The following is a 14,843-nucleotide window of genomic DNA, read 5'->3' as shown; positions in this document are numbered from 1 at the left end:
AAAATCTATCAGAAAGTACTAAATGAATATACACAAGACTCTGATTTATAAACAAATTAAATGCAACAAGTACTGAGGAAAGAAAGAGATAAAAGTATTGATATTGCTTGAAGTTATCAGGGAATACTTTAGAAAAGAGTTACTGAAAGAAAATATAAAGGAATCTTCAAGGAGGTTGGCTCATACTGTATACTGGTGAGTAGTGGCCGGTAAAAGCAGACTGAGAAAGTAAGAATTTATTAAGACCTACGCAAGGCCTGATTTCTGGGTTTCGATTGGTTTGGAGGATTAAAATTAAAGTGCAGTGGAATGTGTGTGTGTGTGTATTGTGTGTGTGTGTGTGTGTGTGTGTGTGCGCGCGCGTGTGTATGATGTAAGGAATATTACCTTCGTTTCAAGGCGAACGAATACTAATTCGGAATAGCAGCAGTGGTAAGAAGCATAGCAATCTGCATATGGAGGAAGCCAAGTAGAGTGGCATCCAAATGATTTTAACTTTGGAGGTTTCTGTTCTTATGGAGGAAAGGGGGCTTAAGAAACTATGTGAGTGCTAAATGATGATGTGATGATCAAAAGAACAATTTATTCCTGCTACTCTCAATGCCTTCCATGTAACAGTGAGAAAGACCATGAGAACATTGAAACACCACAATGCATTTACAGGTTTATTTAATTAAATAAGATCATAGTTACAATTTTCTAAACTTTCACGTTTAAAAAGCATTTTGCTATAATTAAAAAATAGTTCAAACTACATTATTCAAAAACATTTCAATTTCATGGGACTTTGTGTGAAGTTTAGTTTTATCATTAAAAATTAAGAAGGATATTTTGTAAAATATGTTAGAACTGAGAGTAAATTTTAATTTGTATTACTGTTAGAATGGTACTGTATGTCATCAAGTAATGACTCAGTAAAAGTCCATAAATATTGACATTATTAATATTATTAACATTCAGTGTGGGAAGGAGAGGCATAGTGCTTTGTCTTATTTATTATTCCAGTGTGTACGTTTACAGTTTGGACAACCCTGCATGGTGCCATAATGGCTAGTGTTTCGAGTCATTCAGGGAGTAAAAGAGAAGTAAGGCTGCACAGAAGGAATACGTGCTTTAGTTGCATCAAGCCGATATTTTGTATAGCGCTGTCTAAAAGACTAGTCTAGTGCACTGTACCGAGTTTATTGGATTTACCACATATTCAGGCCTTATTCAGAACAAATTCCAGTTATCAGAAGATTTTCACTGGAAGCACTTGCTTTAATCTTGTGGTTGGCTAAATATGCTTAAGGCAGTATCCTGACAATATGAAATTGATGCTGTGGAAATTTTGCAAATTAGCAGATTTTATTCCTCTTCCTCCAGGCAAGCCACAGTAAAACTATTCTAGACAGCTGGACATTTATCTTGCTGTTAAACATCTCCAGGGAGAACTTCCCATAACTTTTTTGCTTACCCCTATTAATTTCCAAACTGGATTAAAACACTTTATATTTTATTTTGTTACCCAATTTTCTCTACCTGCTACTTAAACCAGTTTCTTTTTTCTGGGATTGTACACAGTGAGATCTGAGAATAACAAGATTGTATTAAAATATCAACTAAATAATAGTGTTTATAAAAGTCACTGGCAGCACTTTTACATAGGATTTACATCTGTGTGTTTGAACTCTCCAAGTATGAATTCAAGTACTGATACCATATCATTACCAAATGATGCCTCACCAAAATGATAATCAATGTTTATATGATTTTCCTTGATAAACTTTGTATATGTATTTAATATATTTAACACTGACTAATAAAGCCTTGGCTGCCTCCTGATCAGTTTCTGAACAAAGACATGTTACATTGTGCCAGTTTTGTTTACAAGTATGTATGAGGCATTTCTATTTAATTGAATAATTTAAGAGAATATTCAAATTATAATAAATCTTGCCTTATTGCTGAGACTTGCAAAATTATTCTCTAAGTAGGTATTTTATGAATATAAAATTTTTCCAAGAGTCTCTTGTTTTTATGAGAAATCATTTCTAGTCATGTTATCTTAGGATTTAAGCAAAGAGGTGCAAATATATGAACTTAAAAATCAAATGGATTGCCAAGAGTTACTCACACTACAAAAGCAAACTCTAACATACCTTACATTAGTTTCTTTAATGAGTTGAACCTGAATACTTAAAATAACTAAATTCCAACAAGAATTATTTTAGGTAGACTTTTTAAAGTACGTCATACCTGGTTTTTATTCTTCTTTCATGTTGCGGTATATCCTCAAAATGTACTCTATGTTCCAAACTTTACTATTTACTGTTCATTAATAAATACATTCCTTTTCTATTTGCTTGCATTATACCAATTCCATTAAATTTTCATCTGTTATGAATCTTACCCTCCTTTTCCAATAAAACTACCTGTTGTTAACAAATAGGTTAAGGAAAATATTTATATTCATTCTTTTATAACATACATTAGTTTACAGACAAGGGTTATAAGATAATTTAAGTTATAAGATGATTTAGCTTGGTTCTCTTTGAATAAGTCATGGTATCATTTGGGAAACAAGAATGCATGGCCACGACTTTTTAGGAAACAGATAACCCAATTTGGGATGCACTGATTCTTGGTGATAAGATTTGGCAAATAGGAAAGTGAAGGTTAATCTGTATGTTGCTACACAGCTATTTATGTTATTTAGAAATTTAATTTTTTTCTGGAACTCTGTCATCTTCAATTTATTTTATTAATGGATCAATTAAAACCCATAGGAGGAAAATTCACAGTTCTATACTAGGTACACAAGAAAGACATATATTTTGCTATTTTTTCACACTTCTCTATTTTAAAATATCAATCTACTGGTTTCTTTTCCTCTATCATCTGCATTCTTCATGATGATAAGGGAACAAGGTTGCTCACGTAATATAGAATAAATATGTAACAACCAGAAGAGTGTATTATATATTTAACCACTCAAATGCAAGACTTACTTTAGCTTTGTCCTATAAATTAAGTCATATTTACAGAATGACTACCGTAATCAGCTACTTTTCATGTTTAGTTTACTACACTTCTTGTCATACTTAATTACATACTTTTTACATAATTATCATAAAAATAAAATCCATGTATATCAAATTGAAATTGTAACTTTTAGTGCCCCTAGCTCCTCCCAAAAGTGTTTTCAGTAAGCCTGAGGCTGAAGAGACTTTGAAGGGGAGGTTGGTTTCTCACTCAAGGGGCTTGCTATCTTTAGCGTTAGATTAAATACCGCATACAGGCCTTTAGTGGGAGGTAGAACCTTCTGAACAAACCCGTAACAATGGCTCTTCATTTAGATAAATAGCAAATGAAGTTGAGTTTTATGGCATAAGGACCAGGGCGTCTCTTAACATCCAGAATGCTGCCTGTGGACATAGGGCACAACCAGCAACCAGCAGTTGTTTGGGTTCTTAGATGTAAAATGTATTAGGAACTCAGCAGTTGCCACAGTCAGTAAAATGGGAACTGTCCATGGTCCTAGAATTTGCCTGGTTTAAACTCAGTCTAAAAAACCACACTGAGTTGTGATAATCCGCAACAACTATGGTCAAGTTTGCTACCAATAACCTCTCCAATATCGCATTTTGCTGTTTCTCCTGGATGCCTTAGCACTCTTTATTACTGATAGCTTTCTCTCATGTAAAAATGAGTCTAAATAACATATCTTCATCAACATTTTCCAAAACAATAAAACTAAAAAGAAAAAAAACACAAGACATTTTGATTGAATAGTTGGGAATCTAATTCACATATGTATCAGTATAAAATAGTAATTGTCATGATCTTTCTGTGGCTGCGTTTTGTCCTTGAGACAGAACAGATCTTTAGGTTTCTTACTTCCCCAACCCTGGAGAGCCACTCTTTTCTACCTCTGAGCAATTACAATAACCTGCTAATTGAGTTTTGATCTCCAGTTTATATTCTCATTAGATAGTTGTGACATTGCAGCCAGATTTGTTTTCATAAAGCATTTTCATCCCATCACTACCTGGTTCAAAATCATGCAGCTTATTAAAAACAAAAACATTTTGCTATAGGCATTATGGCAAAGCCTTGGGGATTTAGCAGAGTATTGTCTACAGAAGTTCTGCAGGGTCTGTAGGAATATAGGCTCTTCCCTGAGAGAACAGCGACTTTTATCAAATGGCATGCCATCTAGTCTCTTTAGATATTCTGACTAGTCCCAATGTTCTGACACCCATGCAGGCTCCCAGCCCTCTCTCCCCCCGAATCTGCACACAAGTTCTTCGCTCACATCAGAATGGCCCCTCTCTTGCAGACATTTACTGTGAACATTGTAGAACCTCTGCTCACAAGTGTTCTTTGAACCAGTCTCCTCCATAGGGAATGCCCACTTTTATTTCTGTCTTACTGGATTCTATCCATCTTTTAGGGATCGGGGGATTTTTTTCTCTTCCTCACACAATTATTTTCACCTAGGGTAATCTCTTCCTTTCTGAAATTCTGTAACATTCTTCGTCTACTGGCTTCTTCCTTGAAACTTGGCCATTAGAAATTCAGCAGAAACCCCCATTCGCAGAATGAATAGCTCCTGAATCTCTTTTCCTAGCCACCTGTGTATCTAGTGAGGGCTTCAGCAATACATAGATTTAAATTTGAATCAAGGTTTCACTAAATATTTACTACGTATTTTGCATAATTTATTGAACTTCTGTGAGCCTCATTTTCTTATCTATAAAATCAGAATAATGATAATACCTACCTTTTCAAGTAATTGTGAGAAATAATGAGACGAGTATATCTACAGACCCTGCCATTTGCTATGCATTCAATAAATGCTAGCAATTATCATTGTCAGTTTCAATTTCTACCTCCCTTGATTAGTCTACTTAGACTTACCAGAACGTGAAGGTCAACTTAGTTGTCTTTCCTCCAGTGTCTATTACCATCTCTGTTAGAACTACCTTTAGCTTCCTTCTAATAAATTATCAAATGGATATAACTTTATACCACAGCTTATTCCAATAAAAACTGAGATTCTTTATTCCTATGAGAAAAACATAATGTTACTTGAAAGATTGCAAAAGGGTTAAATTCTCAAATAACATAAATTATTTTGGGTTCCTAAGAAGAGTCATTTCCTTGGTTATTTCCTTCATTAATGTCCAGGCTAACAGATGAGCTTTCATGCCAAGGTAAATAATGTTTGCTGATACTTCTCTCTAGGATGTTCATTTATATGGATTAATTTAAATTTTTTTGTTCCCTCTATGTATTATAATTTAAATCTTGAACTGCTTCTTAAACAATCATTATTAGCATAAGATTTGTATATTTAGGCACTCATATTCACCTGAATTTTATACACACAGGGAAGAAAGAAATAGAACAGATCCTGCCCATATCCTTACCAGCATTTTTTTTTCTTTTTCTCCCATTATATTTATGTTTTATCAGGTTGCTTATAAAATAGTGAAGTGTTGTTTTTCCCTCATATTGACTGTAGTCACTTTGATGTGTTTTAAGTCAACTAGATTCTTGGAGTTTGTCATCTTACAGTGGTGAGATAAATATGACCGAAACTTCTATTTCTCCTACCTAAAAAACCCTGGGAAAGTGGAGCATAGTGATAATAATTTTGTTGAGACATCAAGAAACTCTGCCTGGCTTAGAAATTATTAAAGAATTTTTATGTTCACTATTGTTTCAGAGTTAAGTATATTTTATGGTGTTCTAATTTTTACAAAAAGAAAATTAGTAATAAGATTTTATTACTTGGACACTGCACTGGAATATGAATTTTCTATGAGTAAGGACAAAACCAACTAAAGTTAATGCAGGAAGGTATGTTTTGTATGTAATTCAAACAGTATGGTATCTAGATTTTTAAAAATGACAACAGGAAATCCTGAAAAAGACTTACTTAAAAGTAACAGAATGGGGAGGGGATATGGGGATATATGTATACAGATAGCTGATTCACTTTGTTATACAGCAGAAACTAACACAACATTGCAAAGCAATTATACTCCAATAAAGATGTTAAAAAAAAGTAACAGAGTGCAGTGTCTCCAGTTATATTTCAGGATGCCAAGTAAGCAAATGTCCAACCGTTTTTGTCATTTAATATACCTCTTTTGTAAAATTTATACTTAGCAACATTATATATTGTCTCTCATTCTGAGAATTAATCAAAATCTGAAGCTAGGCTAAATTATTTTTAGTCCTAAAGACAATCAGATCAGCTTCCGAAATTTTATGTGAGTGAGGCACAGAGTGATCTCTCTTAATAAAAACATACTGCATTCTCTAAGACTAAATTTACCAGTGCTAGGAAAAAATAAAATAGGCAGTCAAGAGTTATTCTAGAGCATCAGAAGAGGAGCACCAACCACTGAAAAGAGAATCATAGAATGTTAATGCTGAGAGAAATCTTAAAGAGAATATATTTTTTAACAACATTATCTTCATGAAGTTAAAGATAAAGCAGTTGCTTCAAGTCACACTCTTACAAACTAGGACAGTGGAGGATCAGAGAGGATGGGTTGGAATTTGAACAGAAACAAGAGAGGAGGGCTGGGGGTAGGAAATGAGGAGAAGACACAGCAGTCTGGGCAAGAACATGTAGGCTAAATGTCTGAAAGAAACCACCAGTGGTACTATTCATACCGTTCTTTCTCCTGGGAAAATAAGAAAAGCACTAGCTTGCTTCCCCCTGGGAAGTAGCTCCTGTGTCAGGAAAGGATCCTCAAGCCGTCTCTGATGCACCTAGTGCTCTTATCATCTAAAGATCAACACATTTACCTTATGTCTGGGTAAATAGCTGTAACATTACTTTTTGGAGAAGTGAAAAAATTCTCTTCTTACTAATTCCTTAATTCGGAACAATTTTACGGCACAATTTATAATCACATCTAAACATGTCACTAAACTCTTGGCTGAACAGATCCTTTCCTGTTTACAGAAAGCAGGAGTGCCCAGGGTTTGAGAGGTGGTAGAGAAGGAAGTGAGTAGCATGAGAGGAAACAAGGTGAAGAAAATTAGTCCAGAAACTCTGAAATAAATTACACTTTTGCGTAGTTTTGACACTGTTTATCTTGAACCATATGCAGACAAATAGAGGTTTGTGCAGAGAGATTTTTCCCATGAGCAGTCATGCGGGTACAACACTTTCCATAAACATACCTTTGAATACTACAAAATCTACCCACTGATGAAAATATTATTTACTTCGATTTTCATTGTCCTTTCAAATGAGTAATGTTTTCACAAAATACCTTCCTTCTCAGAAGATATTTGAACTGGGATATGATGGCATTCAGGAAACTTTTAGGGACGACTTTGGTCCTATGAGAGCTGAATATTCTTAATGGTTTAGTGCCAGTAAGGGCTTAGATTTCTGTTAAGAAGAAGCATATAACCATGAGCAACGTTAAAGAGGGGTAAAATTAGAAAAGTGTCCAGCAGCGTCCCAACTTCTAGTGGTATACAAAAAGTAATCTGTCTTTCAGTACTTGTAGGACAAGATTTGCTTGAGTGCTTTCTGGCAAACTAGGGCTTCCCCTTTGTGTATAGTATGCATGATTTAAAAGAAGCTGTGTCAGCACTGATTTATACATTGACAGCTAAGGATAATAAGATATGGGCAAACATACAGCTCACCCTTTTACAGATTAACGTGGAGACTGCATTAGGCAAATTTGATAGCATTAAAAGATTTTGCCAGTTTGTCTGGAAACAATTTCTCTTTTGTAGTGTGTCAAGGGTAACACTTCATGCCATTGTGCTAATTTAAATGGCTTTGATAAATTGTTCAAGAGGTTAGAGAATAGTAGTGTAGATATATATTTAGCACTTTAAACATAAAAAACGGCTATTAACTTAATTGTTAAATGAATTTAATCTGTAAAAATCAAAAGTGCTCAAGAATGTTAAGTGTTTTCTTGGAACTGCAGCAACCATATTACATCATGAGTCTTTAAAAAGTCTTCTTAGAAAATAAAATTATACCTCTGCATACTTCCTAATAAGCAGAAATGCTTTCAGCTGTTACAGTAGCATGAGTGGTAGCTGTTGTTTGCGGAAAGCCTTAGTTTATACAAGCAATAAAATTGTATCTTCTCAAGGGCTCACGTTTTTTATATTGCACATCTTAGTACGCACCATTTGCACGGCATCAAGGTAGCCTCTTATATGATTATGTCCTCCAGAGACCTTCTTAAAAATGAGATGTATATTTCATGAGACATTCTCTATGTAAATAACTTCTAAAGTAAGGACTTTGAAAAGGCCCCTCTGAAAGTCACTGGTTTAAATCACTTCACCTTTATTCAGTCGTCTTGTGAGAGAAACAGCTATTGCAACATTTCCCTTAAAAACCGACCTCAGATTTGAATCAGCCCTTTTGGTGAATTCTGCACTTGAAACAAGGACAAGATTCATTTGTATTAGGATCATAGTCTTACCCTGTACATGTACCTCCCTTCCCAACGCGTGCAGAGCTGACAACTCACCTGACTATTTCATTAAACGTTTTGTTTCTATCTCAAGTGAAGCATTAAAATACTTTTTCTTTCCAGGAATAATAATATCGCTAAACATCAAGCTACTAGATTTAAATAAAAACTGCTTATTTGTTAAACAAAAAGGAGAGTGCTGTGGGATTTAGTACTTAGTTGTCCATTTCAACCAAGTAAATTTCTTAGTATGAAGAAGGAAATTTTAATTCCCCAGACAAGCGGCAGGAAAAAGCGAATAAGTTTGGAGCAGCCATTTTTTTCAATCTTTGAATTTTAGCAAATGAGTACTTAAACTTCTGGAGAACATTCATTTATTTGAATTCTGTATTATTTAGAATGAGCTGATACAGCTTTTAAATGTTTGACTGTAGAGATGTGTGGTGTTTTAACAATCTTGCTGCTACATGTGTTTCATAGTGTTTTGGGCCGAAATTAGCAGCTTTGAGAAAAGCAAATTTTTAAAAATTTCTTAATACTTTTAAAAAACTTGTTTTCTGGAGAGTGGTGTAATTTGGGAAGTTCCTTAACTGAAAAGTCTAATATTTACAGTGCCAAGAAGTCGCATTTAATGATAACAATGCTTGCATATAGTGAAGCTTAATATAAAACAACTGGTAGCTTTGTAAGGTGTATGTCTAGTTGGGAAATAGCAAGGAGATAGGTGGGACGTCATTTCTCTTTCCTGATTTGGAGTTCTTGAAAGAAAACTGCTTTTAAAAGAAGAAAACCTAAAAGTATTCTTGCTCTTTCTTGCCAAGGATAGTGAAATTAACATGCAGCTGGGTGTCTCTGATAAATGGATTCTGTTAGGTCACTGAGGGGGTGCATGTGACATTAAGTGATTTACAGTCCTTTACCTTAATGAAATTGTTTCAGCAAGATGACGCTGAAAGCTCTTAATGGATAGCTTTTCTTGATGTAATGAAATTGCATTCCTATGGCATTTAATATAAGGTGCAGTTATTATTTACTGGAGCTTTCCAAGGGCTGCTATTTGCACACACAGTTCAGAACAAAAAGAGGTTTCAGTGACGGCACCGACGCCAGAATGGCTTGTGACATTCTTAAGCAGATGAGTGTATTTGTGAGAGCATTTCAGTTAGGGCAGCCAAGGCTTCAGAGACCCTTCAGGAGACTCCCTTTCACCTAACCCTGCTAGTGTCCAATCTCTTACATATATTCTTCTAATCTGTTTAACAGGCAACTGGATTACAACCAGATCAGCTGTATTGAAGATGGGGCATTTAGGGCTCTCCGGGACCTGGAGGTGCTGTAAGTACCGCTTATTTCTTACTCTTTTAACGGGAGCTTTGTGTCTGGGGAGTGCTAAGGTGGATGCTTATCTGTTAGCTTGAAACCTTGTGTCAAAATGGTTTCCCAAAGAGAGCCCTTAAATAACTCACAGCGAATACAGAGGAGAGTTGAAATGTGTGTGTGCAAAACCTTGCATAGCATATCTATATGCTTAGGTAAAATTGTCTGATTTAGGAACGACACTCAAATGTTCACACGTATTGTCTTTTAAGTGTTTCTCCTTATGATAAAATAGTCTCATACACAGGATTTGTGAGAATTCCCAGAATTGCTGTATATTAAGATAACATCAGTTGCATAGGAAACATTAAAACAAAAAATAAACCTTAATAGCTGATATGTTGGTATGTTTTATTGCTGTGCAATGGAAAGACATTTTCTCATTTTAAAATGTCATTTTAACTAGATAACTTACCATCTCTGTAAGGTTACTTTGAAATGTACTGTCTAAATTCAATAAGCTGCCCACTGGGTCCATTTTAAAGTCTTCACTACTGACTTTGTAAAGCACTACACACAGATTTGAATTATAATTGACATTTTCTGTCTTTCTTTGCTGGACAGACATGGCTGACAGAATTGGTTAGAGGTAACTGAGTAATCTCTACAGACCTTTGACACTGTAAAATAATTTTAATGGCATTGTTAATTATAATGAAAAATAATTTTAATGAAAACTAGAGTTACTAAAGCTGCTTAAGCCACCTGTACATTTCTGAAAAATTTCCCCAAAGATTCACCTTTCTAACTTTTTAAGTATACTTACAGATTTCTCCCCCCAATAAAATATATTTCTATGCTATAATTCTCCCCTGACTCAGTTTGTTCAGAAATCTGAAACTGAATTAAATGTGAAGAGGTTTTGAATTTTCAGTCCATGTGTTAAATGTTATCCAGAAATCCTCCTGAGAAAAAGATCCCATTGCTTTATAAATTGAGTTTGAAGAGCAGAATGTAATTCTGAAAAAAGTTGATTGTTTCAACTAGGAGGGCTTATTTTTCCAATATTTTCTATATGATTTTGGTTTTATTTGCAAGTAAATGAATCGAATTTCTCAGTGTGTCATGTGCTGCTAAGTTATTAATTATTTTTAAAGAATTATGTAAGAATGAGTTGATTGAGGTAAATTGCTCTGAGAGTATATACTGTTCTCTAACCACTTGAGAGATCACCTTTATTTCTGTTGATAACAATCTAACTTATTCTAAAGGAAAAAAAAAATCAAAGTGCTTGTCGTACACATTGTAGTTATAAGGCCACTTTTAAAATTGTGTTCCAGAGCCATTTTTAATATAAGAAGCTCACTAATGCTATTTCAGAGTGAGAATAATTGCGATACAACTATGATTTCATGATAGTGGTCTGACGTCGAAACCATAGTCAATGTCACTAAACTTTATATGTGAAGAGACTACCACAAGTGTTACTTAGTTGAACAGAGCAGAGTAAGTCAAAGAATTTGTTATTAAGTCAGTGCACCTAACTGAGAATATGAATGATACCAAACATTTAATGAAAAATTTGCTAAATGTTTTGAGTGAATTAAATCCCATAAAGTACTTTATTATTAAGTAAAAGAACTTAAATACTTATTAGCTATAGAATAACTAATATATGTTTAATATACTGAGGAGGTATTGAGTGCTCCATATATATTGAGAGAGAGAGAGAGAAAGTTCCTGCTATGTGTCAAGCTCTGTGCTAGACATTGAAAACACTTTACCCACAAATACAATAGCTATTCGTTTGCTTTTTTAGTTCTAAACTAGTATCATTGTTTTTAGAAGCAGGAAGTTCCGGAAAACACAGTCACCTCCTATATTTTTTCAGGTTAGCAACATATCTAAAAGGTGACTTTTGCAAGACCCACTATCATGAAACACACCAAAGTGTGATAAACATCTCGTGGTTCATGGAATTAAAATCAGAATCTAAAATGTTGGGAACTCTTTTGAGGACCTCAATAGATAGGTCTCAAAGAGTATCTAATGGACAGAGTTTGTTTGCTAAAGAAAAGAATTAAAATTAGCACAATACAAGAAAATGTGAATTTTTTCAAAATAATTTTAATATTTTATATTAAATATAAAGTCAAGCAGACATTCTTTTAATATATATTAATTTTTAATGCTCATAATTTATGCAGCCTTTAGAGAAATTAATTAATGAAGAATTTAAGGCTAAATTGGCTAGAACGCTGGAAAGACTGACTTTGTTAAGCCATAATCTCTTGTCAAGTAGATCAAAGGTTTACCCATTACAAATGTCTGGTCTGGGGCTTTTTTAATATAGAGTTACCATTTTTTATATAGAGTTCCAGAAAGAAATTTACCTGTTTTGCTTATTTTTATCATCCATGACTCTTTAAGATGTATCTTTTTATTATGAGGAAATAATGAAAGAGCATTAATTTGCACATCACCTTAAATTTTGGATTTCTAATGTCTTAGATATTTTAAAATTTTGATTCTGTGAATCATGTGTGAATATATGAATATACTGAGGCCAAACGGGAGAAGATGGGGGTAATCATACTGAACCATTGATGGAAATTTGTTAGATTAAAATATATATTAAGGGAGAGAATGAATAAAGTTCAAGAAGGAAAAGCCAAGGTAGATGAAAGCAAGGAGGCAGTTTATCGCTTGCATGTAAAACGAACTGACTTTTTGTGGAATTCTCATTGACAGGGTTTAGAATTAACTTTGTTTTCTTAATAAGAAGATGATGTCTCAAAAATAGCATTGGAAACTAAATGTAGATCAATATTTTCTTTTTCTTTGGACACTAGATTCAGAAATGAAATACACTGCTTGAGTTGCCAGTTTTATATGGTTTATTTTTCTTTTCTATAGAATGGACATAATTGAATTGAATTGAAACATAGTGGTTCAAATCCATTCAATATCAGACTTTCTGCCAACTCCTGTGCTTGCACTAGGGAATAAGAAAGAATAAATCAAGATCTAAGTCCAAGAGGGCCTACATGATTACCAAGACTAACATTTCTTATTTACACACCAGGATGTCCTTTGTACCAGAATATATTCTCATTACATAGAGAAAATCTTGAGGTTGAACATAGAAATAGACTTCCATGCAGGAAAAAGTGTTCACAAATAAAGAAGTACAGCATATAACTTCACATTGTTTCATAATAGGAATTGATCATGGCCATAACACATACATGTCATCATACCTAATCAAAAATTATATTTATTGTTAATTTCAAAATAACTTAATTTCATTGATTCCACATATTGTTCAGTTACCAGGTATTAATATCAATATTGCTTTGCCAGCATCAATACTGAATAAAAATAATGAGATGATCTATTTTTTTAGTTGCGTTAAACAAATTAACATTTTGAGAAAAGTCTTCAAATTGATAGCCACTGGCTTCGGCATGCAATGATAGCTCTTTTGTGTGGAAAAACTATAGTTCAAAATTAACCCATGTCTGCCTAGTGTGAATTGCTTTAAAAAAAAGTTGTCCCCAAAATCACTTTTCAGTATGCTGTATACTCTGAAGATTTAAGCCATATAAAATCAGCATAAATTTTGAGGGTAGTAAAAGGGGTCATTTAAAGCAAATCCCTTTGAGAAGTGAAACCTTTTAGTTCAGACATCAGGATATGTTTTAATGGTGCTTGAAAAAAAGTCTCATTTCACTCGAGTACAGGAAAATGCTAGAGGCTTTCAGATAACATGAGCCGACCAATTCAGTGCTTTATAGATCCTTCATTCAGTGGGATTTTTTCTATACGACTTAGTTCAGATCATTTGCATTAGTTCTTACATCATTCAATACATTGCTAAACTGGATAGTAAAGAGAGTCAGTGCACGTTCTAGATCTGTAGCTGTCATGCCCTACTTTACTGAGAAGTTTAAGTAAATCCCTCTACCCCTGAACACCCCATATCCCACCATTGATAACCATAGCCACTAGCTGGCCTAAAGTGGCCTCAATGTATCTTGCTTAGCCCAAGCAGACGTGGCCCGTGGACTCTGAAATATTTGAGTTAGTTGCCAGTATTTAAAAATTAGGAAGATTGATCTAAAAACTTCCATTTTTAGTTTCTCTTGAGAAAATCAGATTGTTTGGCAGCTTTCCATTACAGCAGAGCAGCAGTCCATCAGAGCTGAATATTAGTTGCTACAACAGAGAATATCATCACTATCACCAAGGTCCTCTTTGTCCCCAGGGATCGGTCTGCTCTTCCCCGTCTCTCTTCCCCATTTTATTTCTTTACAAGCAGGCTGCTTCTCTCATGTATGTTTCCTGCATGGTCTCTGTAGGCAAGTGAATATGCAACCTCTAATTCAAACCCTTCTTGAATATTAAACATCATCCACCTGTATCAAGATCCATCTTTCCTGCCTTCTTCAGCCACTGCCCTGTTTAGTCATCACCCTACTGTATCTTCTGTATACTGGAATCATTTGTCATCTCCACACTCTGCTCACCCATTCCTGGGATAACTGTCTTTCTCACTGTCTTGTCACAATCAGACTTCTCCAAATGGAGACAAAAAGATATCTCTCTTCTAAACCTTACTAACTCTAAGTTTTTGTAATTTGTGTAATTCATCTCTGCAGTTAGGCTGTATGCTATTTTAGGACAAGATTTATGCCTGACTTATTTTTAGAAATTCCATGTTGCCATAAAAATAAGAGCCATTCAGGACATATTTGATGAATGAATGAGTAGTAGTTGTAGTAGAAATAGTAGTAATAATACAACTAACAACGCTTGTGTTAGAGGGAAATTAGGAAACATTTGAACCAAGTGAGAAGTATACTTATTTTCATCGTATCTCCCTTGACCACCCATCTTCTTGACCCTAGCTTCAAGAAACCATGATCACTACAAGCATTAAACAAAGAACAGGATATGTGGCTGCAGCTAAAAACCGCTAGAATATATTAAGCTTTTACTATATTGCTACAGCATGTCACTTCTTTCCTACCCAATGCAAGTACCAAATATAGATATTGTTCTTCC

The 14,843-nt window shown here is 34.3% G+C and overlaps 1 protein-coding gene across 1 annotated transcript in view; it reads left to right on the top strand.

The window, feature by feature from the left end:
* The window catches only part of SLIT2 (slit guidance ligand 2), a 374,063-nt gene that overhangs the window by 235,744 nt on the left and 123,476 nt on the right, over nt 1-14,843 (top strand). The window contains exon 6 of the mRNA XM_065877254.1: nt 9,723-9,794. Within this exon, the coding sequence (XP_065733326.1) occupies nt 9,723-9,794 (72 nt within the window). The remainder of the gene's footprint in view (nt 1-9,722; nt 9,795-14,843) is intronic.

Source organism: Phocoena phocoena, chromosome 5 (assembly GCF_963924675.1).
Source record: "Phocoena phocoena chromosome 5, mPhoPho1.1, whole genome shotgun sequence".
Taxonomy (NCBI): Eukaryota; Metazoa; Chordata; class Mammalia; order Artiodactyla; family Phocoenidae; genus Phocoena; species Phocoena phocoena.
This window is presented reverse-complemented; position numbering and strand designations above follow the sequence as displayed.